Genomic DNA, 26,382 nt, shown 5'->3' on the forward strand with positions numbered 1-26,382 from the left:
AACTCACGCCCGTCTTGTACCAGACAGGATTTTTCCAAGGAGCCAAAGCCAACACACAGCTGTGGTCTACCTTGAATTGCAATCGGCTCGAGAGCCATGCGTGAGCTGGAACGCGGCCATTCAGCCAGTGCTGTAGGGGGCGCATGTGTAACAGACCTAGTCTGAGAACTGGCGCCGTCGAGGCCATGAGACCCAGCATCCTCTGAAAGTGTTTGAGAGGAATGCGTGCACCGGACCTGAGGGAAACCGCTCGGTTCTGAACAGAGAGCGCGCGCTGTGACGTCAGCCGCGCGCTCATCTGCAGTGAGTCCAATACTGTTCCCAGAAACGAAACTTTCTGTGTGGGAGACAATGAACTCTTTGCCACGTTGATTCTGAGTCCCAAGCATTGTAAATGGTTGAGAAGCCAAGATCTGTGGTTTAATAACTGTATCTCTGACTGAGCTATTATGAGCCAGTCGTCGAGATAGTTGAGAATTCTCATTCCCCGAAGCCTCAGTGGGGTTAGCGCCGCTTCCATGCACTTCATAAACGTGCAGGGAGCCAGAGATAGACCAAAAGGTAGTACCTTGTATTGGTATACTTTCCCCTCGAAGGCGAATCTCAAGAATGGCCTGTGATGAAGGGCTATTTGTATGTGGAAATAGGCATCCTCTAGATCCACAGTGAAAAACCAACCTCCCGGGCGAATGTGCGCGAAGATTTGTTTCATTCTCAACATTCTGAAGGGGCGCTTCATAAGGGCTTTGTTCAGATGTCTGAGATCTAGGATGGGTCTGAGACCACCGTCCTTTTTTGGTACAAGGAAGTAACGACTGTAAAAGCCGACTCGCTCTGTGAGGGGTGTACAGCTTCCACCGCTCCCTTTATTAACAGTTTTGATATCTCGGTTCGAAGCACGTGACTTGTGTCGCTTCTCACCGTTGTCTCTTCCACGGCGCGAAAGCGCGGTGGTCTGCGAGCAAACTGTAGCGAGTAAACTTGTTCTATTATGTTCAAGTCGCTGAGTAACAGGGACTCGGTGGCCCGATAATTTTGCGCCAAGCTGGCGCTTATGAGGGAAATGTTTCCTGCCGCCTGAGTGCAGGGGGCCGGGGGGCATGGAATATTGGTGCTTGTGTACAGGCGAGCGCGCTTGAGTACGGGCTCGTTGACTGTGAGAGTAATGTTTCCAGCCACCTGAGTGCAGGGGGCTGGGGCACATGGGGGAGTGCTTGAATGTAGGGGTACATGCTTTAATGCTGGCACACTGCCTACAGAGAAAAAGCTCTTTTTGAGACTCAAATGGGTCGCCGTGAAAATGGCGTTTGTGCACAGGTGAGCGCGCTTGCTTGCGGGCTCGTTGGCTGTAAATGTGGTGTTCCCAGCCACCTTGAAGGGAGCTGGGGAACATTTTAGAAGAGAGCGAGGTGGTACACCGACCATCCACCTTCTGTTTATACCTCTGGCTAGGACGGCTTCGGAGGCTCAGGCTTCGACACCTTGCTGGGTTGGGGAACTCGACGCTCCGGCGGTCTGCTGCGGCTCGTAGAGCGGGAACGCTGACCGGGCTTAGAAGCCGCGCGAGGCTGGTGAGCTGATGGTGGCGCCTTGGAGCTGGAACGCTTAGGCAGGAAATGTCGCATTGCCTGCAAAGCCTTCTGTGCTTCAGTGAAGCGCTCTGTGAACCCAACCACGGCGGGACCAAATAATCCTGAAGGCGACATGGGCACGTCCAGGAAAGCGGTCTTGTCCGCGTCCTTCATTTTGGTCAGGTTGAGCCACAAATGGCGCTCCAACACCGTCAAGCAGGCCATAAATCTGCCAATCGCCTGAGCATTGGCCTTGGTGGCGCGCAGGGCCAAGTCAGTGGCGCCGCGCAGATCCTTCAGAGCCTCGTTGTCAGGAACAGACTCATCCAGGGAACGGAGGAGTTTGGCCTGGAATACCTGAAGCACCGCCATCGAGTGTAGCACTGACGCCGCCTGGCCGGCGGAGGCGAATGCTCGACCGGCGAGGCTGGACGTAGTGCGGCAGGCCTTGGAAGGGTGCACAGCCTTTGACTGCCATCCTCTGGCGGAGGGCGGGCAAAGGTGTGCAGCGACGGCTTCCTCGAGGGGAGGAAGGGCTTGGTATCCTTTTTTCTGAGCGCCATCGACCACCGAGAGCGCTGGAGAAAAAGAGGATTTGGTGCGAGAAGTAAATGGCGCCTTCCACGACTTTGTTAGTTCCTTGTGGAAGAAGGGAGCGGGCCTTTGAGCGGTCGGTTGACGGCGGTTCTCGAAAAACTACTCATCCAGTCGGCTTCTCGTGGGCTCCTCGGGTTGAGACCAGTCAATGCCGAGGTCGTCCACGGCCTTTGTGAGCAGACACATAAGCTCAGCGTCGACTGAGGTTATGGCGCCGCTGACCGTTCGCGTCGAAGTGGCGTGCTCCGAGGCGGTTTCCGACCACCCGCTTTCGGATGCAGCAAGGGAAAGACTGTCATCCTCTTCCTCCTCTGGTGCGCCGAAGGAAACGGCAGCAGCCGACATGCGAGGGGAGCTGTGCTGTTCCTCGACGAACAATACGGGTGATGGCGAGGCACGCGGGGACATGCCCGGCGTGTGCTCGTCAGAGCGCTCCGGGGGCCTCTGGTCGCGACGTTTCTTCTTCCGTGGCTCGAGAGGCTGAGAGCAAGGGACGGGATTCAGGTCGAAACTGGCGAGCCGAGCCCGAAGGGTCTGCAGCGTCAGTTCGTCGCACTCCGGGCAGCCGCCCTGGTTGAGTGCAGCCTGCGTGTGGTCTCGTCCGAGACATGACACGCAGATGATGTGACGATCCTCGTCCGCGATAAAACCTCTGCACGAGGCGCAGGAACGAGACATTTGGAACAACGTCAGAAGGTATTAAAAGGATATGTGCCGGATGGCGCAGCTGGAAGGCAGGCTGAAGGCGGAGAATCCGACGTTTTCAGGCTGCAGAGTTCCGCTGGGTGCGTGTCGACGGCAGGCTTCGATCCAGAGCTCAGCGATAGCAGTCGCTGAAGAAGAATTAATCTGTCTAACCTTGCGAGACGGGGTCTTATATACCCTTGGCTATGCAAATTCTGTTGCCCCTTGTGGCGGGAGTTTAGAAGGACCTGAGGGACCCGTCCCGCCCCACGGTCTCGCTATAGGTTGCTGCAGTTGCAGCGGCACAGCTTATCAGCACGCAGCTTCCTGCTGAGAGTTGTGCAGCTGCACTGCGTGTAAAAGGTATTTTTTGGATAAAAATTTGCTTCAATATCTCGAGGAAAGGAATTCCCCCATAAGCGTTTAGCAAACGCAATACGAGAGTACTCTCGTAAGGGAAACGATGCCGCAAAAATAATAAATAAAATGCTTTCTTAAAAAGGCAAAAGAACGCATGCATGTTTTCTCAATATGATCATTAAAAATCAACAGACTGGTGAAAATGCGGGACATTTTCTCAATATGCGACATGCGGGACAAGGGGTGAAAATGCTGTGCGGTACAACGCAAAGCGGGACGGGTGGTCACCCTAACTAACATGTATTAATGCTGCTGTTATTCATGCATGAATCATTATGACTCCTGTCTTAGTTCATGAAAGCTCCTCATTTGTTCATGATTAGTTCATATCTTCACTAATCATGAGTTCATGTTTAATAAACTATTAATTCATGTATTAATACATGATTATTCATGTACTGTTTTTGTAAAGTGTTACCTTAACATGCTTTTGAATACTAAGTCCTCAACATTTGGGCCAAAGTTAGTGTGCCCCATGAGCGAAGAGAAGTGGAAACAGAACTAGACACCTGTCTAGTTTTGTTATATCTAACCTCATGATGCGACAACAAGCTGAAGTATGAAGTATGAAGTTTACCAAACAGAGAATTATACATGTGAAGAACCAATCATATTGGAGAACAATTATGTAATAAATCATGGTACCTTTGCCATGCTCCTATTCTATAAACACTACTCTTTATGTCGATTCCCTCTGATATGTGGTCTGAGAATCTTCCGGCCGTGATTGAAGCACATTCAAAGGCATTGTCTGGAGTCTGTCTGGTTAGCAGGTCAGTGGAGCACTAGTCAGCTTATTTCCAAGTGATAGTATTCATAAGGGGCGCTTAAGGGAATTTCTACCACACAGTGCTGTAATGCTGTTGCTCAGTTGTTTTGCTCCAAAGACACCTTCATACTTTCTCTTCCATCTCTTCTATCTTTAATTTCATCTATTCCTTCTCTTCTTCCTCATCATCACTGCCGCAGCAGTGTGACTTCCTCTCGCAGATCTTCTTTTGAGTCTCGTTACTTTTGAGTAATGATTTAGCTTGTTAACCGAGTCTCGGGACTGAACCCTTTCTTCAAGGCCGACAGTCCATATATAGCCGCGTTTCCACTGCAGAAACTTTCCCCAGGAACTAAGGAACTAGGGATTTTGGGGTGGTACTCTGTGTGATTGGACCACAGGAACCAGTCTAAATTAAGTTCCAGCAAAACATTTCCCGCACAGAAAGTCTCTGCTTGTGAGGAAGTACTTTTTCAAAGTTCAGGAACTTTTGGGGGTGGGACTTGGGTGCTGAGCATGCTGATTGGTTGAGTTCACGCAGCATTTTGAATGGTTAACTCCACACAAATTTTTTTGCGGTGAGTGCAGTGAGTTGTTTGCTATTTGAATCAACAATGACGTTTAAAAAATATGGCCGATGGGCCGATGACAAGATTCAGGTTTTATTAAAGGGATAGTTCACCCAAAAATGACAATTTTGTCATAATTTACTCACCCTCAAGTTGTTTCAAACTTGTATGAGTTTCTTTGTTCTGTTGAACACAAAGGAAGATATTTTGAAGAATGATTGTAACCAAGCAGATTGACTATATAATTTTTTTCCCTACTTCACTCTCAGAAAAAAAGGTACAGTGGAGGTACAATTTTGTAGCCTAGAAATCTAGACGCACCCTAGCGGCAGAAAATGTATTTTGCCGCGAGTGTAGTCTAGCAACTCTCGGTAGACCTGAGAGCTGGAAAAACCAAACTCTGGTCAGGCCAATCACAGCGTGTGTAGAGTCGGTGGGCGGGCTTAATATTATGATGGCACGTCACGGCAGAGTTGCGGAGGTTCTGCGTGCTACTTGTAAACACAGAAGCTTGCGAACAGTGGCCTTTTGAATCGGCTTTGGCCACGACTCTGGAAGACTTGGAGTTAAGCTTTTATTTGAGAAAAGAACAAAGAACGGCACTGAAGTCATTCTTAAGAAAAGATTTGCCGTTTTGCCGACCGGATACAGCGATAGTCTATCAACTAACGTTAGCTCGGCTTCACCTTCTTCTTTGCTCTGGTTGGTTGTGGCGGTCTTGGCACTATCCAATTGCGTGCAGAGGGAATTTGAAAGACAACCGTTTATCCCACCCCTCGGATTGAGCCCTGTCAATGGTGAGTTTCCAGACCCAATATCTTGATGTGGGTCTGGCTTGTCAGGCTAACAATTTTGTTCCTTGGGGAACAAAACATATAACTGTACCTTTAAAGGTACACAATTGGTCCTTAGGGGACAATTTTACCATTGTTTTCCTCTACTTAGAGCAGGGTTAGGCAAGTTCGGTCCTAGCGAGTCACTGTTCTGCAGAGTTTGGCTCCAACCCTGAAAGACATTTTAAACCATTATGGTGATCAGTGTTTCCTTTAGTTGGGCAGTGTGACTCTAGGCTTTTTATGTGTATGTGTATTTGTTTTTTTGTTACAGTGATAACAAAACACGTAATCTGTTCAAATCAAAAGAAGCCATAAACAAAAATGATCATGAGAAAAACATTTGACTAAACTCATCGCTGACTAAAAATGTTAATAAATAATATTCACCAACAATACTTTCTTGCCACAGATCAGCCATGAGTTTTATACTGTGGTGGCTTAGTAGCTACACTCTGCAGGACATCAGCTCTATAGGACCGAACTTGCCTACCCCTGACTTAGAGGTACAAAAATGTACCCTTAAGGGTACCACCCCAGTGACGGCCACTTGTACCTTAAAAGGTACAATATTGTACTCTTGTTTTGACAGTGTATGGTAGTCAATGTTTGCTTTTTCTGCTTGGTTAAAAACATTCTTCAAAATATCTTCTTTTTTGTTCAACAGAACAAAGAAACCCATACAGGTTTGGAACAACTTGAGGGTGAGTAAATGATGACAGAATTTTCATTTTTGGGTGAACTATCCCTTTAAGCTTATTTGCGGAGGACAAAATCCAGCGGGAACTGCAAAGCCGTGCGCACTCCTGCATTACCGGACTAATCGTCACAGTACTTTAGACCACGATGGAAAAGCAGACAGCAACAGGTCTGGGGGAAAAAGTCCCTGGGACAAATTTTTCTGGGTGATTTTGGTGGAAGCGGGGCTTATGTTTACCACTATGAATCAAGACTGGATGGGCAGGTGAACTTATGAAATATAACAAAAGATGGTGAGACTCTTGAACTTCTGAGAGGGAATAATTTATTGATAAAGATGCCAATAAATAAACATTGATACCAGCAGATTAATATATAAAGCCATTAAAAAAAATGAAGATTAATAAATGATTGAAATAGTTGAGAATGAGAAATGACACCATCATTTACTGTCCCAATGTGTGAATATGTGCTTGATCTTGTTCAGCTCTTCTTGATCTGATGTCATAAATCAGAACAAAGACAGTAGCCACGCCCACCAGAGCAGAGAGGACCAATCGGAACACAGCTTCAGTTGAACCACAACAGTGGACAGAGTCTGAGGAATAAAAACATCAAACTGAGATCAGCTCAGTCAATAAACGCTAATATCAGCGCTGCCATCAACTAATATCAGCCATGCTGTCGTACCTGCACAGAGTTGAGTGACGTCCAGATGTTGAGTCTGGTGGCTGATGGGATTGTTGAGCACACAGCTGTAGGTGTTTTTATCCTGATATTCCACCTCCAGAGGTAGAGAGAGACTGATGCTGAGATCAGACACACTGATGCTGGACAATAAACTGTTTCCTTTGTACCAGGAGAGAGTCACATGACTCACATTCACCGCTGAACACACCAGTGAACATGATGACGAACAGTTTGAAGAGTTACTGCTGATGACAGGAACAGGCAGATGAGCTGGAAAACATTAGAGAACAAAGATAAATATGGACAAGTCTAAACATTTGGTACTGTAGAAGTTAATTTAATAAGAATATATGACGGACAGGACAAAAGATCTCTTCTCACCATAGACAGAAACACTGAATGTTTTTGTTGTCAGTTTCTCTCCATTTAACTCTAGTTGATAATCTCCAGCATGTTCAGTTGTGGTGTTTGTGATGGTCAGAGATCCAGTTTGATCGTCCAGCTTCAGTCTGTCTCTGAATCTCCCATCAAGAACATCATCAAATGTGGAGAAGATTCGGTTCTCAATGCTGATTTTAGCTATGAGGGAGTTTTCAGTTCCAAATTTCCACAGTATGTCGTCGTCTTCATGTATTATAGTCACATAAGTGTGTAAAGTTACAGAATCTCCCTCCAACACTGGCACTGACTGTATTTCATTTGTTTCAACACCAAACACACCTGGAGAACATGAAGAGGTTTTCAGATTACAGTTTTTCTGTTTCTTTATATATATATGACAAAATTTTCATTTTTGGGTGAACTAACCCTTATATATATATATATATATATATATATATATATATATATATATATATATATATATATATATATAAAGGGTTAGTTCACCCAAAAATGAAAATTTTGGTATTAATTACTTACCCTCATGTCGTTCGACACCCGTAAGACCACAAATGAAGATATTTTAGTTGAAATCTGATGGCTCTGAAAGGCCTCCATTGGCACAATGCACTTTTACCCATAAAAGGTGCTAAAGACGTCGTTACAAAGTCCATCTCACTACAGTGGTTCTAAAATAACTTTATGAAGCGACGAGAATAGTTTTTGTAAGCAAAAAAAACCCCTAAATAATGACTTATATAGTAATGACCGGTTTCAAAACACCGCATCATGAAGCTTCGAAGCCTTATGAATCAGTGAGTCGATTCAGCGTTTTGGATCACCAAAGTCACATGATTTCAGCAGTTTGGCGGTTTGACACGCGATCCGAATCATGATTCGACTCGCTGATTCATAACGCTTTGAAGCTTCATGATGCAGTGTTTTGAAATCGGTCATCACTATATGTCGTTATTTCGTTTTTTTTTGCGCACAAAAACTATTCTCGTCGCTTCATATACTTATTGTAGACCCACTGTAGTGAGATGGACTTTGTAACGACGTCTTTAGTACCTTTTATGGGTCTTGAGAGTGTACAGTGCATTTCTTAGCCATCAGATGTCAACTAAAATATCTTAATTTGTGTTCCGAAGATGAACGGAGGTCTTACGTGTGTCGAACGACATGAGGGTGAGTAATTAATGACAGAATTTTCATTTTTGGGCGAACTAACCCTTTAAGTGCAGCATGAAAATAAGTTAACCCATTTAATCCCACCGGTCACAATAGTGACCGTAAATTTTTTTTTCATTTCTAAGGCTATAAAAATGTTACTGAATGATCTATCAATGCATTTCCAGCAGATATTGAAATAATAAAGGATCTCAATGAAATATGTGCAGTGTTGCATGTTTACTGTAAATTGTCACATGACCAGAGCTGTTTACTTCCTGTTTGCGTCAAGAGAAGAGGATGGCAGCAAGAAATCTCCCAAAGAAAAGATTAGTAAAGTATGTTAACATAAGGATGGAACATAGATTTTTGGTACACATCATGTTTAAGGTGTCTAGTATTGATATATGCATTTGCAATTACTCAACTTTGTTTAATGTGGTCATAGAGCTCACAATCATGTCACCGGCAACAATAGTGACCGGTGGGATAACCCATTGTATCCACATGCTAATACACATTAACTGTTCTAACTGTTCTACCTTAACTTTCTGCTGCTATCTAACTTTCTACCTAATTTTACACAGACACACACACAGAAACACACACACACACACACGCACACGGACCCAAGGAAGACTAGCTAGCTAGCTAATTCTGCTAGCTAATTCTGCTGCAACCTAACTTCCTACCTACTGCAACTGTCCACACACGCACACGCACATACACACACACACAAAGACTAGCTAGCTAACTAATTCTACTTAACTTTCTACACACGCACACGCACACGCACGCACACACACACACACACACGCAATTACAGGTAGGCACACCACACACACACACACACACACATGCACACACACACACGGACCCCAGGAAGACTAGCTAGCTAACACGATGCACCGGTTCCAGAGATGTCGCCATTGTGAGAAACGCACTACCTATGCATGTGAGAAATGCAAAGTACCACTGCACATTGAGTGCTTCAAGCTGTACCATAGAGTGTAGAAAAGGAAAAGAGAAAGACAGGAGAATGCAGTCGGACATAGAGTTCACAAGCATGCACACACACACACACACACACACACACACACACGTACACGCACACGCACACATGGTTGCATACAGTTACAAACAAACAGTACTTTGGAGTCTAGAAAAGCTGGGGGAAAAAACGACCATTCAAGGCATTGCTTTGCTCTTTGATCTACAACCTATTTTATTTTGTTGTTCAGTCAGTCAGTGTTGGCCTATACTTGAAAGCATGTTCAGCCGGCTACCTCAATCCTGAATGTTTACCTTCATGTTCAGTGTGTTCAATGCATACTGCATGAAAAATTGTTCAAATGAATTTTGCACTAAAAATTTACGTTTTCAAATATAATGTTGCACTAAAGTAAGTTGCAGTAAAGTTACAATGTTGAAATACATTGATGATTGTTGTTGTTTTTTGTCTTAAACTCAATATTCGTAACGCTGCTCCCAGTATTCATATTGCTAGCCGATAGTATAAGGCTACAATGAGAGAGCATTTAGAGGCAATGCGGGAACTTTTAAAAGTGATAATAACTAGCCTTTTATGTAAGGATTTTATACACTCGCACGCGCGCGCACACACACACACACACACACACACACACACACACACACACACACACACACACAGAGACAGAAACACACTCACAAACACACTGCACAGGTCAAATAGACCTATATTCAGTCTGTCCAATGGTTGATACAACACCGTATCCCACCGGTCACAATTGTGACCGATCATAAAACACACTTTTTCACACACTTTTCCATGAAAATTTCTAAAAATTATGATTGATTGTTTCAAAGGGATACTAATGACACATGATTTGGATATTTTTGTGTCTGGGAAAAATTTGGGATTAAACGGGGTAATTATATGGATATATCACATTATGTTTGTAGAGGTTTATGATTACTGCAGAGGAATTAAAAATGATTTTGCCAAAGGAGAATATGCATTTGTAATTAAGATTTCAAAAACAACAAGATGGATTTAATCGACAAAAATATGTTTATAACTTACCGATCAGATGCCAGCAGCACAAACAGAACCAAATAAGCGCGCAAAACATTTTCTGATCTAATACGGCTATCAATGAAAGCACAACTGATCCAAACAAACGCAACAGAGGTAATGTGGCATGTGAATCCTCCCCCGACAGAGGCTGACCCCTCCTAATGCACACACACACACACATGCACACACACACACACACACACACACACACACACACACACACACACACACACACACACACACACACGTTATATATACACATGTAAAATAAAAACTTCATTTCATGGTAAAACAGAGAGAAACTCTAGTAATTGTTTTGTGTATTTATTCAGCTCTCAATTAGTGAATGGGAGTAAGTTATGGTTAACATAAAAATTAAATTTAAAGTTGGGAAGTAAGTTAAGGTTAAAACCATGTCTGATATCACAGAACTAGTTTTACAGAAGTACATCTTCTGAGGCAAACTGAAACCTGCTGGGTTTTTTTTTTTGGGACAGACATCTTACATGTGAGAGTGGCTATACAGTGAATGTGTGTTTATGTTAGTTTGTAGATGAAGAGTGTATTCCTGTCCTGCTTATATGAACTGCTTTGGACTCAGAACTCAGAAAAGCAATATAACTATAAGTTTGTTGACACATGATTTATTCACCCTGAAGTCATCCTTCATCTACAAACTAACTAATATGACATTCTTCTTTCAGACGAATAAAATTAAGAGTTTTAAAAAGAGTTATATTTTAAAAGTTTATAATAGAAGTAATAGTTGCTCTGTTTTTGAAGTCCATAAAAAGTGCATCTGTCCGTCAAATAACTGCTCAACATGGCTCTGGGGTGTTCATAAAGGCCTACTGAAGCGAATCGATGTGTTTGTGTAAGAAAAATATCCATATTTTAAACTTTATAAAGTAAACTTTCGGCCGACCGCCTTCTGTATTCAATTTATGGAAAAGGTGTTGAAAGTTCCCCTGCCGATCAAAAGACTAATGCGACCAGGTACACTCATCAGACGTCCCGTACGCATCTTGAATTGCAAGAAGGAACTTTCAACACTTTTCCACGGAAGGCGATCGCCTGGAACTTTACTTTATAAAGTTTTAAATATGGATATTTTTCTTACACAAACAGATCGATTCGCTTCACAAGGCCTTTATTATTTATATACACAACCCAGAGCTGCGTGGAGCACGTTATTCGATGGACAGATGCATTTTTTATGGACTTCAAAAACAGAGCAACTATTACTGCCATTATAAAGCTTGGATTAGCCTGGACATCTTTAATATAACTCAGATTGTATTTGTCTGAAAGATGAATGTCATATACACCTAGGATGACTTGAGGGTGAGTAAATCATGGGCTAATTTTTATTTTTGGGTGAACTATCCCTTTAAGTTGGCTTGAGAAAGCCAGACCAGAACAATTTAAGAAGTTTTAAAAGTTTAAAGCTTGAAGGTTTTCAGTTAGAAGTACTTAGAGATAGATAGATAGATAGATAGATAGATAGATAGATAGATAGATAGATAGATAGATAGATAGATAGATAGATAGATAGATAGATAGATAGATAGATAGATAGATAGATAGATAGATAGATAGATGTGGTTGCTAGATTGTTGCTATGTGGTTGCTATGGTATTATGGGTGGTTGCTATGCGGTTGTAAAGGTACTTGGGATGTATGTTATGCGGTTGTTAGGGTTCTCGGGCTGGTTGCTAGGGTATTCTGGGTGGTTGCTCGGGTGTTGAACAGTTAATAAGTGTTCATTAAAACTCCTCATTTGCTAACAATATTATGTATAGTAAAATATTAAATCAAAAACTGGTTACTGTGTTATTTTTTTTTTTTTTAAATAATAGCTGCCAAGACGTTGAAATGAACATACAACAATGAACAGTAATATGGTAATAAAACATAATGGACAGCACTGCTATTTTTAATATAACTTTATTTTAATATTTTACTATTATTACCTGACCTGCAATGAAGACATACCTCTGTGCTTCTATTCAAGTAGTACCATTCTCAGCCTCCTTGGTGGGCTAGTACATCAGTGCTAATACATAACTGTATAAGCTGGCTTTTGTCCATCTTTATTACATTAATAGCACTCTGAAATCCTGCACTTAAGACACCAGATGGAGCAGTTAATAACCAACGTAATTACGTTACGTGACCACAGAAGGCTGTCCGAAACTGTTTCCAAGGGTGCCTTCGGATGCAGCCAGTGCGAGGACACAGAAAACCCATTAACTGTTATACTAAATCTGAATGCAGGTAATGCATTCAGTCACTCAATCTCGCTCTCTCTCACAATACCTACTAAATAATACAGTAAGCTTCAATGAAAAATATCAATGAGAACAAACATGTTTACGTTGCTAAAAGTGGTTGCTAAGGGTGTTGTGCAGTGATACCACAGAGCAGTGATGGTGGTGAAATGAAGCTTTACTTGTTGAAAAAAAACAGCATATGCTGGTTAGGTATGTTTTGAAGCATGGCAGCTGATTTGAGCTGGTTTATGCTTGTCCTTAGCTGGTCGTGAGCTGGTCCTAATAAACCAGCTCATGACCAGCTAAGGACCAGCATAAACCAGCTGCCATGCTTCAAAACATACCTAACCAGCTGTTTTTTTTTTTCAACAGGGTTGCAAAGCACTAGGGGTTTCCCCTCAACTGTAACGAAAAAATGGCTCATTACTCGAAGCTTTTCAACACTGTGCACACTAACAACATCTTGTGGTCATTTTACTTCTTGTATGTATATTTATCATCAAAAAAACACAGCTATTGACCAATCAGAATCAAGGACTGGAACTATCCGTTTCATAAAAAGCTTTTTATTTCGTGGTGTTTATTTTGGATGAAAGGTTGTTGTTGTTGTTGTTGTTGTTGTTGTTCAATTAGCTCCTGCTGTTAGATTTTGTAATTAAATCCATGGGCAAAAAGTGTCTATTTCTATATTGACAACATTCGTGTACAGTATTATATTAGATGTTTCACAGTCACATATTTTCTGTGTACATCTCTGGATATTACAATTGAATGTCCCCATAATGACCCTGCTGTATGTCCACTGGGATTTTTTGAAACATTGAAACTTATGCTCCTGAAATTTAAACATATTAAGTTCATATCATGCTTCTATCTATATGTCAGACTCTGAGGTTGTTCCCGCCTCAGTGAAAGAAACCAAACTCCACATTATCTTCCCCCTTAACTTTCTGATAGAAAGAAAAACATTTTTCACAATATTTCAGTGAAAAGTAGAAACTATTAGCTGAAAAACATGGGGAAAAGGGTAATTTGAACACACTTTTAGTGCACATGGTTTGTAGATCCACCAGTAACAAGCCAATACTGCTATTAAACCCATTCATGCAAACTGATTTTGATTTAATGTTGACTTTTAATTACTACCTATTGAAGGTACCTCATAGTAATGCTCCCTCATAGCATACTATATTTTGTGATCTTAACTGCGCTCATTTCCGTCAGTGGTTAAAGTAGAAGGGCATGGTTATTGAAACAGGTCTATTTGCATACTATATTTTACAAACAGATCCCGGTTGTCTACAACACGCTACAGTCCATATAGGGAGATTCAGGGCTGGAGTGGGGATAATATTTGGCCCTGGACAAATCCAGCCCACGAGTTCACGCGTGAATGTTTTGCTGGGGTTAGGGCTTTAAATTGGAGTAAATGCTAGATAAAATAGGACAAAAACATATAATGGTACTTATTATTGAATTTACTGCAGTAATATTTAATTTTTGTCACATAGAAATGCACTTGACAGTATAAGGCATTGAGCTATGTGTGTATATGCCGTAAATGTACTGCTCATTCCAAACCTGTAGAACGTAAACAGAGATATATTGATAAATGTCTATTTCATTTTTTTTATTTTTTTTATGGAAGTCAAAGTAATCAAAATGGTTTGGGAAGTAAATGGAGACTAAATTATGACATTTTGGGGTGATCGATCACTTTAACAACAGTTACATTAGTAAAGAGTTAAGTTAACTCCAATGTAAGACAGTGATATTTATATTTCATCAAGCTCTAATTTAATTAACATTTTATTTAATTAAAATGAATTATAAAAAGTTCAACTATTAGTAAGATGGTAGTCACAGATAAAACTATGCTCCTCGTTATGGTTTCTAAAAAATAATAAAAAAAAAAGCCTATAGAATAAACTATAGAATTTGTAATAAGTGAAAACATGTAGAAACTACGAAAACAACCTCTATGAAAGAGATTTATCTTCCCCAATATTTAATATAGGCCTATATGTAATAACAGCAAGGAGTGGAGGGGGATCTCCATCACTTCACCGATCGGCCCACTACGACCAGTGTTCTGTCGATTTGTCCTACCTAGCCAATTTTGCTGCCTTTAAAACAGGTATAGCACAATTCGACAGCAAAAATGCTACCTATCAGATTGTGCACTGTAAAAAAAATTCAGGTCTCCAATTGAACATTTTCTAGTGACCGATCACATCTAAGTTTTTCAGTTGGCCAAATTGAATTTCTGTGAATTGATGCAATTTAAATCAATTAAAATTCAAGAAATTCAATTTGGCCTACTGAAAATTTTAGATGTGATCAGTCACTAGAAAATGTTCAATTGGAGACCTGATTTTTTTTTTTTTTTTACAGTGTGCTACCAGTATTATAATAATGTGATTTGAGGCTTTATTAATATCCATACCTACCCTTACCCTAAACCTACCCTTAAAATTATGTAAATATTTAAAAATAATTACATATTGATATAAAATACCTATCAGATTGTGCTGCCAGCATCATATTAATGTGATGTGAGGCTTTATTAATTTCCATATCCACACTGTGCATCAGGACCCACCACCAAATAGAGCAACTAGCCTTCCTGCTCCGGACTCACAGTGCCTGAAACACAAGAAAACAAATTACAAAAAAAAGACACCATCAACAAACAAAAATAACAAAAAGAGAAGATGATCTACTCAAACCTGCACTCAGTTACAGAAATTGACCACGGTCACCAACCTGTCCCAGCTTCGCAGGCCAGTTATCACTCATAGCTGCTCAATGGTTAATAAAAAGAAAATATTATTCACAACACACAAAAAAAGGCAGCACCAAAAAAAACAAGCAAAATACAGGAAAATGATAGATTCAATAATCACACCGTAATAAAGAAAGATAAACTGAATAATCACACAATAATGAAGGAAAATAACTAAAATAAGCGAGTAAAACAAACATCAACAAAGCTGCAGTTGCTCACATGGAAGTAAGCGCACTCAAACAGGTTAATAAAACAAAACAAAAGGGTTAGAATATCAGGAACAAAACAGCAGCAATGAACGTCCAAATCTGAGCAGCAGTCTTCAAGTGCTCTTATACCGGCAACTTAATTCACCAAACATGTTGAGATAACGCCATTCGTCCAGCAGCAAGAGATGAACAAGGTTTACAAAGGCAAGCAGGAAGCCAAGCAGCAATTAGGGATGGCTGACGGGAAAATGACGTTTCGGCGCTTTGCCGAGATCCCGAAGCGCAGATGTTTCGAAACACTGCTCCGAACTGTGATTCTAAACACCCATGTCACGTGTAAGCCTAGGTAGGAGAATCTTGACGGGTAGGATCAAATGTCGGGACACCTGCCATCCTGTCAAGTCCCGAGGCTCCCTATGGCCAGGCTGCATGCAGTATTCCTGGGGAGATTACTACAACCCCAAATCAGAAAAAGTTGGGACAGTATGGAAAACGCAAATAAAAAAAAAAGAAGTGATTTCTAAATTTACTTTGACTTGTATTACATTGCAGACAATATGAACAAAACTTATTTCATGTTTTGTCTGGTCAACTTCATGTCATTTGTAAATATGCATCCTTTCCTGTCATTCAGACCTGCAACATTTAAACATTTAACATTTAAAAAAAAGTTGGGACAGTAAAGCATTTACCACTTGATGTTGCCATTCCTTTTCACAACACTTAAAGGACGTTTAGGGACTGAAGACACCAAGTGATGAAGTGTTTCAGGTGTAATTTTGTCCCATTTTTCCTGCAAACAAGTCTTAAGGTGGGCAACAGTACGAGGTCTTCGTTGTCGTCACACATTCTCTATTGGAGACAAGTCGGGACTGTAGACAGGCCAGTCAAGTACCCGTACCCTCTTCCTCCGCAGCCAGGACTTTATAATGTGTGCAGAATGTGGTTTTGCATTGTCTTGTTGAAATATGCATGGACGTCCCTGGAAAAGATGTCTTCTTGAAGGCAGCATATTATTCTCCAAAATATCTATGTACTTTTCAGCATTAATGGTGCCTTCACAGAAGTGCAAGTTACCTTTGCCAAGGGCACTAACACAACCCCATACCATGACAGACCCTGGCTTTTGGACTTGTTGCTGGTAACAGTCTGGATGATCCTTTTCTTCTTTGGTCCGGAGCACACGACGTCCATTCCTCCCAAAAAATACCTGAAATACTGATTCATCTGACCACAGTACACGTTTCCACTGTGTGATGGTCCATCCCAGATGCCTCCGAGCCCAGAGAAGTCGACGGCGCTTCTGGACACTGTTAACATAGGGCTTCCTTTTGGCACAGCACAGTTTTAACTGGCATTTGTGGATGTAACTACATATTGTGGTACTTGACAAAGGTTTGCCAAAGTAGTCCTGAGCCCATGTGGTGATATCGCTTATAGATGAATGACGATTCTTGATGCAGTGCCACCTGAGGGATCGGAGATCACGGTTGTTCAGCTTAGGCTTGCGCCCTTGTCCTTTACGCACTGAAATTCCTCCAGATTCCTTGAATCTTTTAATTATGTTATGCACTGTTGAATGTGAAATATCCAAATCTCTTCCTATCTTTCCTTGAGGAACATTGTTTTTAAACATTTCAATAATTTTCTCACGTATTTGTTGGCAAACTGGCGATCCTCGGCCCATCTTTGCTCCTAAAGGATTAGACCTTTCTTGGATGCTGCTTTTGTACCAAATCATAATTACAATCACCTGTTGACATCACCTGTTTCAAATCACATCATTATTTAACCATTTTACCTCATTACTAGCCCTAAATTGCTCCTGTCCCAACTTTTTTTGAAATGTGTTGCAGGTCTGAATGACAGGAAAGGATGCATATTTACAAATGACATGAAGTTGACCAGACAAAACATGAAATATTTTGTGTTCATATTGTCTGCAATGAAATACAAGTCAAAGTAAATTTAGAAATCACTTCTTTTTTTTATTTATTTGCGTTTTCCATACTGTCCCAACTTTTTCTGATTTGGGGTTGTAGTTTACTTTGACTTTGGTGAAAGAACTGCATCTCCAGTGAAGTAGAAAATTCATAAACGTGTTGTTCTCTTTAATTCACTCGCAGTGATCTTATGTTTACATGACCTCACAGACATTTTTTTATCTCTCTTTCGATCAACGAATTCATTAATAATTGCTTACTATTGCTGATAAATGGAGTGAAGTGTGTTTTTGATGGACTTATATTGTTATGGTTTTTACTTTCGCTTTGGACGTCAGATGCAGAGGAGGACCACCGCGCTATTGGCTGCAATGATTTTTTTAAGGAAAAGTTGGGGAAATTAAGCTTCTGTTCAGTTTGCCATTGTTGCTGTTGCTGTCAGTCAATCATGGTAAGACATTTAGGCTTATGTTATTGTCTCTCTTATCTAATCGCTTTACATTCGACAGAAATGCATTCCTTTTTCACATTAATTTGACTGACAGCTCTACGGCCCCCATGTTGAGAAAAATAAGTGCAGAGGCGTTGTGTGTAAACATGATGGTTATTGCAGTTCTAGACTAAATGTGAGCATTTATTTATCTCACTTGCACAATAAAGATTCTGTACTCCTCAAAATGAATAAAATCAGTCAAATGCAAAATCAGAGTACTATGCAAACCTCCAATAATTAAATGTTAAATAAAACAACTATTTTTATGCATAATCTACCTTTATATTTAATTTACCAATGTCTTGCTGCTGACCTTTGATGATGAAAATTACTAGAAGTAACGTAACGCATTACTTTTTTAAAAAAGTAACTAAGTAACTCAATTAGTTACTTTTTAAGGGAGTAACGCAATATTGTAATGCATTATTTTTCAAAGTAACATTCCCCAACACTGATCGTGACAACACTATTCTATATAAAAAGTATTTGCTGATATTCTCTTTTTTTTTGTTATGTTGGTTTACAAATTTGTACCTTTTTACATTTTTGCTCATTTAGTTTTATATTTTGTCAAGGGCTTGTTTAAATTTATACTTTTTTATAGTAGGCTACACTACTGAAGGCCAATGTTGCAAGTTCAATTAAATGTTTTTAAGTAAAATTGTTGAAAATTATTGTGATAAATTAGTCGATAGATTAATCGAAAAATGTGTCATTAGATTAATCAATATAAAAATAGTCATTAGCGGCAGCTCTAGTTTAATTGGAAGTGATTCAGTGTCAGCTCTATATTGTATGGCATTACAGGTATGTCTAATAGTCATCAGGAATTACAATATTGATAATATTCACAAGAATAAGGAAAAAATGCTATGAGATTCAGCTGATTGGGATTCCTGCTCATATCGGCATTGTGGATAATGAGAGAGTGGACACATTCACCAAACACGCTGTTAAACATTGAATAAAATAGGAAGTTGTCAAAAATCTGAAGGAAAGAGTATAGAAGCCATTTGAGAATGGCAACATCAGTGGGACAGGGAAACTAAAGGGAGACATTTGTATGCTATTCAAAATAAAGTTGGGGCTGTGAAGAATAGGGGAGGGAATAGAAAAGAAGAAATAGTTTAGGATCGGTCACAGTAATTTGAATGGCACACTACACATTATGAGGAAGCACCCAACTGTTTTTGTGTGGATATTGTCATGTTGCAGAAACTATAGAGCATTTGCTGATGAGTTGCAGACACTATGAAGAACAGAGGAAATAAATGATGGAAGAATTAGGAAAAACTGGAATAACAGGGACAGGAATGAAGGAAATACTGGAAAGTGGGGCTAGAGGAAGTTTAAAAAAAATGTTTTAAACAAAAACAGGACTGATGACAAGACTATGACGTATTGGACATTACAGGAGAGTGAACCCGGAAGATGTTGTTAGTGCAACATTAACGGATGCCGTTAACCCCTAAAGAAAAAGACGAGGGAGAAGAATAAGACGAGGAATAAGACGAATAAGATGAAGAGGAAGAATGGAGCTTCTGTTTAGTTTGCTCTTGTTGCTTTTGTGTTCCGTTAATGGTAAGACGGCTTATGTTACTGTCTCTCTTCTAATCGCTTTACATTCGACAGAAATGCATTCATCATTTATTTGCAGTGAGTGGTTTTACTTGACCATTGTCAGACATTTAGGCTTGCAGACATCACACACAAGCTCAGTTTCAAGGGTGTGGCATCATTTAGACACACACAGACATCAATCAGTGTATGAATCTCAACAATGATGACATGAAAGGAAAAGCTTCATGCTAGTGTATGCTAGACCGAAGAGTGCAGAACTCCCTGAGGGTTTCTCATTGTGCAAAGAGGACGGAGGAAATCTTATTTGTGCATCCTGGCTTCCTTTCCTCGTATGATGCGAGGGAAGGATGTAAGGAAAGAAAACGAAGATGGGATTCGCAGAACTTATTTATATTTTGGAGTATTCTTGATCACTCAAGCGCGTCACTTTACAGCGTCTGGGATCTGCCCTTATGTTGTTGAAGTTTGGTTAAGAAATTCATAATAAATAATGAAGCAAGATGCCCTGTCAAAATATATAAGATGTGTGGTTTATTTGCGACATGAATTAATCATGCATCTGAATTGTCCTACTGTTTTCTTTTCTTTTTACTATTTGCTGTGTTACATTATCAATCCAGACATATTTCTATACAGAATCTTTATGATCTGTGGGGGAAAAAAATCACAGCAATTTCCTGTTGTATAATGTTGTTTATCTCATAATGAACTGTTGATTTCTTCTTCAGGTGTGTCTGGTGTTGGTGTTGGTGCAGATGAAGTATCAGTGTCAGTGAAGGAGGGAGATTCAGTCACTCTACACACTGGTGTTCAAACAAACCAACAAGACAGAATTAGATGGTATTTTAAAAACATTCGAATAGCTCAAATCAATAGAGATCTTAGTAATGTCTGCACAGATGTTCAGTGTAATGAAGGTACTGAGAGATTCAGAGACAGACTGAAGCTGGATCATCAGACTGGATCTCTGACCATCACAAACACCACAATCACAGACTCTGGACTCTATAGACTAAAGATCATAACCAGAAGCAGCAGTGAAAAGATCTTCATTGTTACTGTTCGTGGTGAGTCATTATGTCTAAAAGCAAGTATTTTACATTTAAATTCAATTCAGTTCTATTCACATTTACTTGTATAGCGCTTTTCACAATACATATTGTTTCAAAGCAGCTATACAGGACATGCATGTGTCTACATTACAATTTAGAGTGATCTGTTATCAGAGGTGACTGTCCAATTTATGTATTTCAGAAATGTATGCAGTTAGCTAACAGAGTATTAAACAGCATATTAAATTGAGGCAGAAACAATGAGCTCATTGAAGTAATGAATACATGTTAACAAACAATTAGGATATATAGCAAAATAGTTTTTTTGCCCCCTCATGTCCCCCTGAGACGAGAGAATTATGCATTTTATTTCTGGAAAAAAATCCTCAGATGACGCAAATATCGTCATTTTGCGTCATCTGAGGATTTTTTGGCCAGAGGCTAAAGACTACAGTCAGTATTAGGAGCTAATTCGGCATGTTTTCAACCCGCTCAGAGGGGGTGGGATCTCACTCACAGAATGTAAATGCGTACGGCCGCTCGGACCGGGCATTAATAACGGAGCAGTGCGAAGCAAAGTGAGTGTTTCAACTTTTCAATTAATTCTTATCAAAGTTTAGCTTCCATATGCGATCTGAAAATGCGCCAGACTGGACAAGCGCTGTGATTGACTTCCGCGCTTACCTCAGCTCTGCTCAGCTCTTCGCTCTCATGATATTTGATGAAATCTGACTCCTGCTGTGGTTGATCCGTGACTTTCGTTCGTTTCACCCACACTTTATTGAAAAGACACATTCGGTTTTTAATTGTAGTGTCTATTCTCTAACTGAACTAAATTATTTTATTACTATGAAAATCAAAACAACGGTGGGGGCGGTGTCATGGTGGGCAAGTGATAACTAGTAGCCTTGGCTTTGGGAGTGGCCTCGTAGGGCAGCTAAGCAAGTGCATTCTGGGAGTTGTTGTCTTTCATCCACATGAGGCAAAAATACATTTTCTGTCTTTTCTCAGTCTAGAAGGCACCAAATTCAAAAATAATTTCACATTTCTACTACATAAATGACAGTTTAAATACACATTCATCTTCCCAGCGCTGAAGTGCCCCTTTAATAACAAGAAAAGCGCACAATATCAGTCAGTTTTCTGTTGAGCTCACAGTGCTTGATGCTTGATACTGTTGCTCAAAAACACCAGATGGCGCAATTTACAAGTTAAATCAATATCCTGCAACTTTCTACTGAAAACAGAAAGATGTAAATATCAGTCAACAGTATTGGTAAAATCAGTTATCAGTTGATCTCAAGTAATAATAATGACTGTTTGTCTTCATCTGTTCCATTCTTCAGCTGCTGCAGCAGGAATAAGTGCTTCTGCTGCTGTTGTTCTGCTGTTGTACTGCTGCTCATTACTGCTGCTGTGATTTACAATTGCCACTGGACATCTAGGAAAAGGGAAGCAATACAAAAAGGCAAGTTATTATATACAGCTGATTATACAAAAAGTAAATATGAGATTGTGGTGAGGGGGGCGTGGTTTAGCGAGGTATGTGACAGGAGAGAGAGTCAGAGGACGAGCTGATAAATGATAAACACCTGTCTCTTGTTTCAGTAATTGGCGTGGAGAGGAAATGAGGACCAGAGAGAGAGATGCTGGACATGCACACAGCCACTGGGACACGGGACAAGAGAGCTGTTTTGTGTGATGTGCACGTTGTTTTGTGATCTGAGAGATACGACAAATAAACCTGAGTTCGTGTCCCAGTAAGCCGACCCCTTGTCTTCTTCCTTACCTTATACAAACTTTGTTACATTGGTGCTGAAACCCGGGAGGAAGAAGACCAGAGCTGCCGCCATGCAAACGCCGTCAGCAACGTCATTTGCGGACATCATCCAGGCACTCGCAGGCCTACATAAGGAACAACACCAGTCGATGCTGGAGATAAGGGAAGAGCAGGAGCGACGTTTCCAGGCGCTCTTCCTCGCCCAGCAGCAGGACCGCAGGCTGTTCCAGAGCTGCATCGATTGGGAGGTTCCAGCCGGGAAAACAACATCAACCCCGGCCACAGCCACCCACATGCAGCTCACGAAGATGGGACAGCAAGATGATCCGGAAGCGTTTCTGGATCTGTTCAAGCGGTCCGCTGAGGCATGTGGTTGGCAACGACTGGACTGGCCGGTGCGCCTCATCCTGCTGCTGTCCGGTGAGGCGCAGATAGTGGCCCAACAACTTCCAGTCCAGAACCTCCTGGTCAATGATGACCTGTGACGGGCCATCCTCCAGCGGGTCGGGCTCTCCCCCGAACAACATCGTCAGCGGTTCCATTCGCTGACACTAGGGGAGAACACCCGGCCCTTCGTGATGGCCCAGCAGCTCCTGTACGCCTGCCGCAGATGGCTCCAGATCGTGGATCGAGTGGCACTGGAGCAGTTTATTGAGTGGTTGCCCAGGAAGACCAAGCAAAAGGTCCAGTTTGTTCCTTATTATTCGGACCTCACTAGCCCACTGACTGACCTCACTAAAAAGGAAGCACCAGACCCAGTCCAGTGGTCAGAGCTGTGCCAGCAGGCTTTTACCCAAGTGAAGGCTGCTCTTTGTAAACAATGTTGTACTCCAGTAGTAATTTATTTATTGGTTGCATAGATATGAATGGTGATGGCGATGGTGATGGTAAAAGCGCAAGGCTGATATTGCTTGCAATGGTATGTATCCAGCAATACCAAGACTATTGATATTTTTCAGAAATAATTTTCTTTCTGGAACTATCACTTTAATATTTGGCCACACACATGTCCACAAAACGATGCTGGCTTCGTTCCAATGTTCAACACTAACGTTATTCGTTTTGTTATCTTTAAGTACCTGGGATGAAGGAGGAGCCATTCCTACTAGGAAGTTAGTCTGTTACAGGTGATGGATGTCCTATTTGCTCCTTAGGCCGCCTTGTAGCTTCATGGTTCTTATGGGGTTTGTTTTTTCTACTCCACTTCATTTGGGGAAGTGGATTAGAGGGAGGGGGAGGGTGTTAAGATTTTTCCTGTTTTTCTTTTTTTCCTTTTGCGATTACATGTCGAATGTTATATGTTTTGTCTTGTTTACCACAATAACCTCAGTTCCACATAGCCATTTCAACAACGCTGTAACCTACCCACATTGGTATATAATATGAAACATTCAGATTGTAATATTAATCTAGCCAGCTGGAATGTAAGAGGCATCAATAACCGGGCTAAAAGGTTTAAAGTTATCTCTTACTTAAAGTCAATCTCCGCTGATATTATATTTATGCAGGAGACGCATATTAAACATAATGAACAAAGGCTTCTTAGATGTAACTGGGTCTCACAGGTGTTCCAATCCACTTTCTCCTGCAGAGCCAGAGGTGTCGCTATTTTGTTCCGCAAAACAATTCCCTTTAAGCACTTATCTACTATCTGTGATCCAAATGGTCGATATCTGATAGTCTCTGGTCTAATTTCCTCAGTACATATTACACTTTTGAACATATACGGACCGAATTATGACGACCCATCCTTTTTCCTCAAAGTTTTCAACCTCTTGCCCAACCTATCAAACACACACCATATAGTTGGTGGTGACTTTAATCTTGTTTTGGACCCCACCCTAGACAGGACCACTGCCCGCTCTGTGGGTCACCTGCCTAATTCCACTAATACCCTGAACGAATTAATTAACTCACTTGACTTGGTTGATGTCAGGAGATTAAAGCATCCAAATGATAGCCAATAAAACTTTTTCTCCCACGTCCATAACTCATACTCTAGAATAGATTTTTTCCTGATTGACTTCAAGGTTGCCTCATGTGTAACTTCTACAAAACACCATAATAGGATAATTTCAGACCATTCTGCTGTGACCATTTCTCTTGACCTCTTTGAAATCAAACCTAAGTACACTTGGCGATTCAATCCTACATTACTTATTGATCCTCGCTTCTCTCGCCATGTCAACAAATGGTTAGATGAGTATCTTTTGTTTAATGATACAGGGGATGTGTCCGACTCTACTCTGTGGGAGTCATTTAAAGCTGTATTAAGGGGACATATCATATGTCCCCTTATATATATGAATCATATGAATATCATATGAATCTGGGTTGAAAAAACAGAGGAAAGCACGCCTGTCAGAAATTGAAGCTTGTCTTAACCATCTTGAACAATTACACGTAGACTCCACAGACCCTGACCTCCTCAAAGAAATCGCAATCATTAAAGCTAGAATAGCTTTGAATAGCTTAGAATAAATGTTATTAAAAATAAAACAAAAACAATTCGAACTAGGGGACAAACCAGATAGGCTACTTGCGCGCCAGCTGAGAAGCATTCAAGCTAATAGAACCATTCACCAAATCAAGAAAAAAGATGGAACATTAGTGACACACCCCAAAGATATCAATGATTGTTTTAGAGAATTCTATGAAGCTTTATACAAATCTCGGTCCATTGCCACCCCTTCAGCCCTTTCCCACTTCCTCCATTCATTAGACCTTCCCAAATTAAATGATGCAGAACGTGACGCCCTTAATGCAGATATAACATTAGATGAGATACTCAAAGCCATCGCCTCTTTCCCTAGTAATAAGGCCCCTGGACCTGACGGCTTTGGAATTGAATTCTACAAAAGATACTCTCTGAAAATCACTCCACTTATGCTTAGGTTATTTAATCATTCCATTAATAATCAAACATTCCCGGAATCAATGTATGATGCCAACATCTCTTTAATCCTTAAAAAAGGGAAAGAAGAAACGGATCCGGCATCATACCGTCCCATTGCTCTTCTAAATTCGGATCTTAAAATTTTTACCAAGATCCTCGCAAATAGGTTAAACAAATGCATAACAAAAATTATTCACCCTGACCAAACCGGTTTCATCTCAGGGCGCTTCTCCTTCTTTAATGTGAGACGACTAATGAATATCCTATACTCAAAGCATGATTCTCTCTCAAATATCACCATCTTATCCCAGGACGCTGAAAAGCTTTTGACCAAATTGAATGGAATTACATCATTTCAGCGCTCCAGGAGTTCGGGCTAGGAGAATCATTCACTCTGGGCGAAAATGCTTTACGCTAAGCCCAAGGCCTCAGTACTTACTAATTTTGAAAATCCCCCCAATTCTCCCTGTACAGAGGCACTAGACAAGGGTGTGCACTCTCGCCCTTACTTTTCGCCATCGCTATAGAACCCCTCGCTGTGGCCATAAGGAATAACCCACTTATCCTATCCCCCATCATAGGCCAAGTAAATCATCATATATCCTTATATCTTGTTGATCCAGAGCGGTCCGTCCCACCCTTATTAGATTTACTGGAGAGCTTTGGAAAATTCTCTGGTTACACTGTAAATTGGCAAAAGAGCGAATTCATGTCTGTAACTGACAACATTGACCCAGGCTTCATTCAAAATCTACCTTCTAAAATCGCAACGGATAATCTGAAATATCTTGGGGTCATGATACCGAAAAATACCAAGGATATATATAAATTGAATTACTTAGCCATGCTAGAGAGCTTGAAACGTAATATAGAAAGCTGCAGGACCTTCCCATTGTCTATGATAGGACGTGTGAATGCAATCAAG

The 26,382-nt window shown here is 40.9% G+C and overlaps 1 protein-coding gene across 1 annotated transcript; it reads right to left on the reverse strand.

Moving 5' to 3' along the window:
- Positions 1–6,588: 6,588 nt before the first annotated feature.
- Positions 6,589–22,187, reverse strand: LOC307120827 (CD48 antigen-like; the record flags this gene model as incomplete). The annotated part of the gene is made up of 5 exons (XM_079808002.1): positions 6,589–6,740; positions 6,833–7,102; positions 7,214–7,552; positions 15,357–15,361; positions 22,099–22,187. The coding sequence occupies 5 exons, from the start codon at positions 22,185–22,187 to the stop codon at positions 6,589–6,591; spliced, it is 855 nt and encodes a 284-aa protein (XP_079664128.1).
- Positions 22,188–26,382: the final 4,195 nt, after the last annotated feature.

Source organism: Gobio gobio (genome assembly GCF_949357685.1).
Source record: "Gobio gobio genome assembly, chromosome: 24".
NCBI classification, from domain to species: domain Eukaryota; kingdom Metazoa; phylum Chordata; class Actinopteri; order Cypriniformes; family Gobionidae; genus Gobio; species Gobio gobio.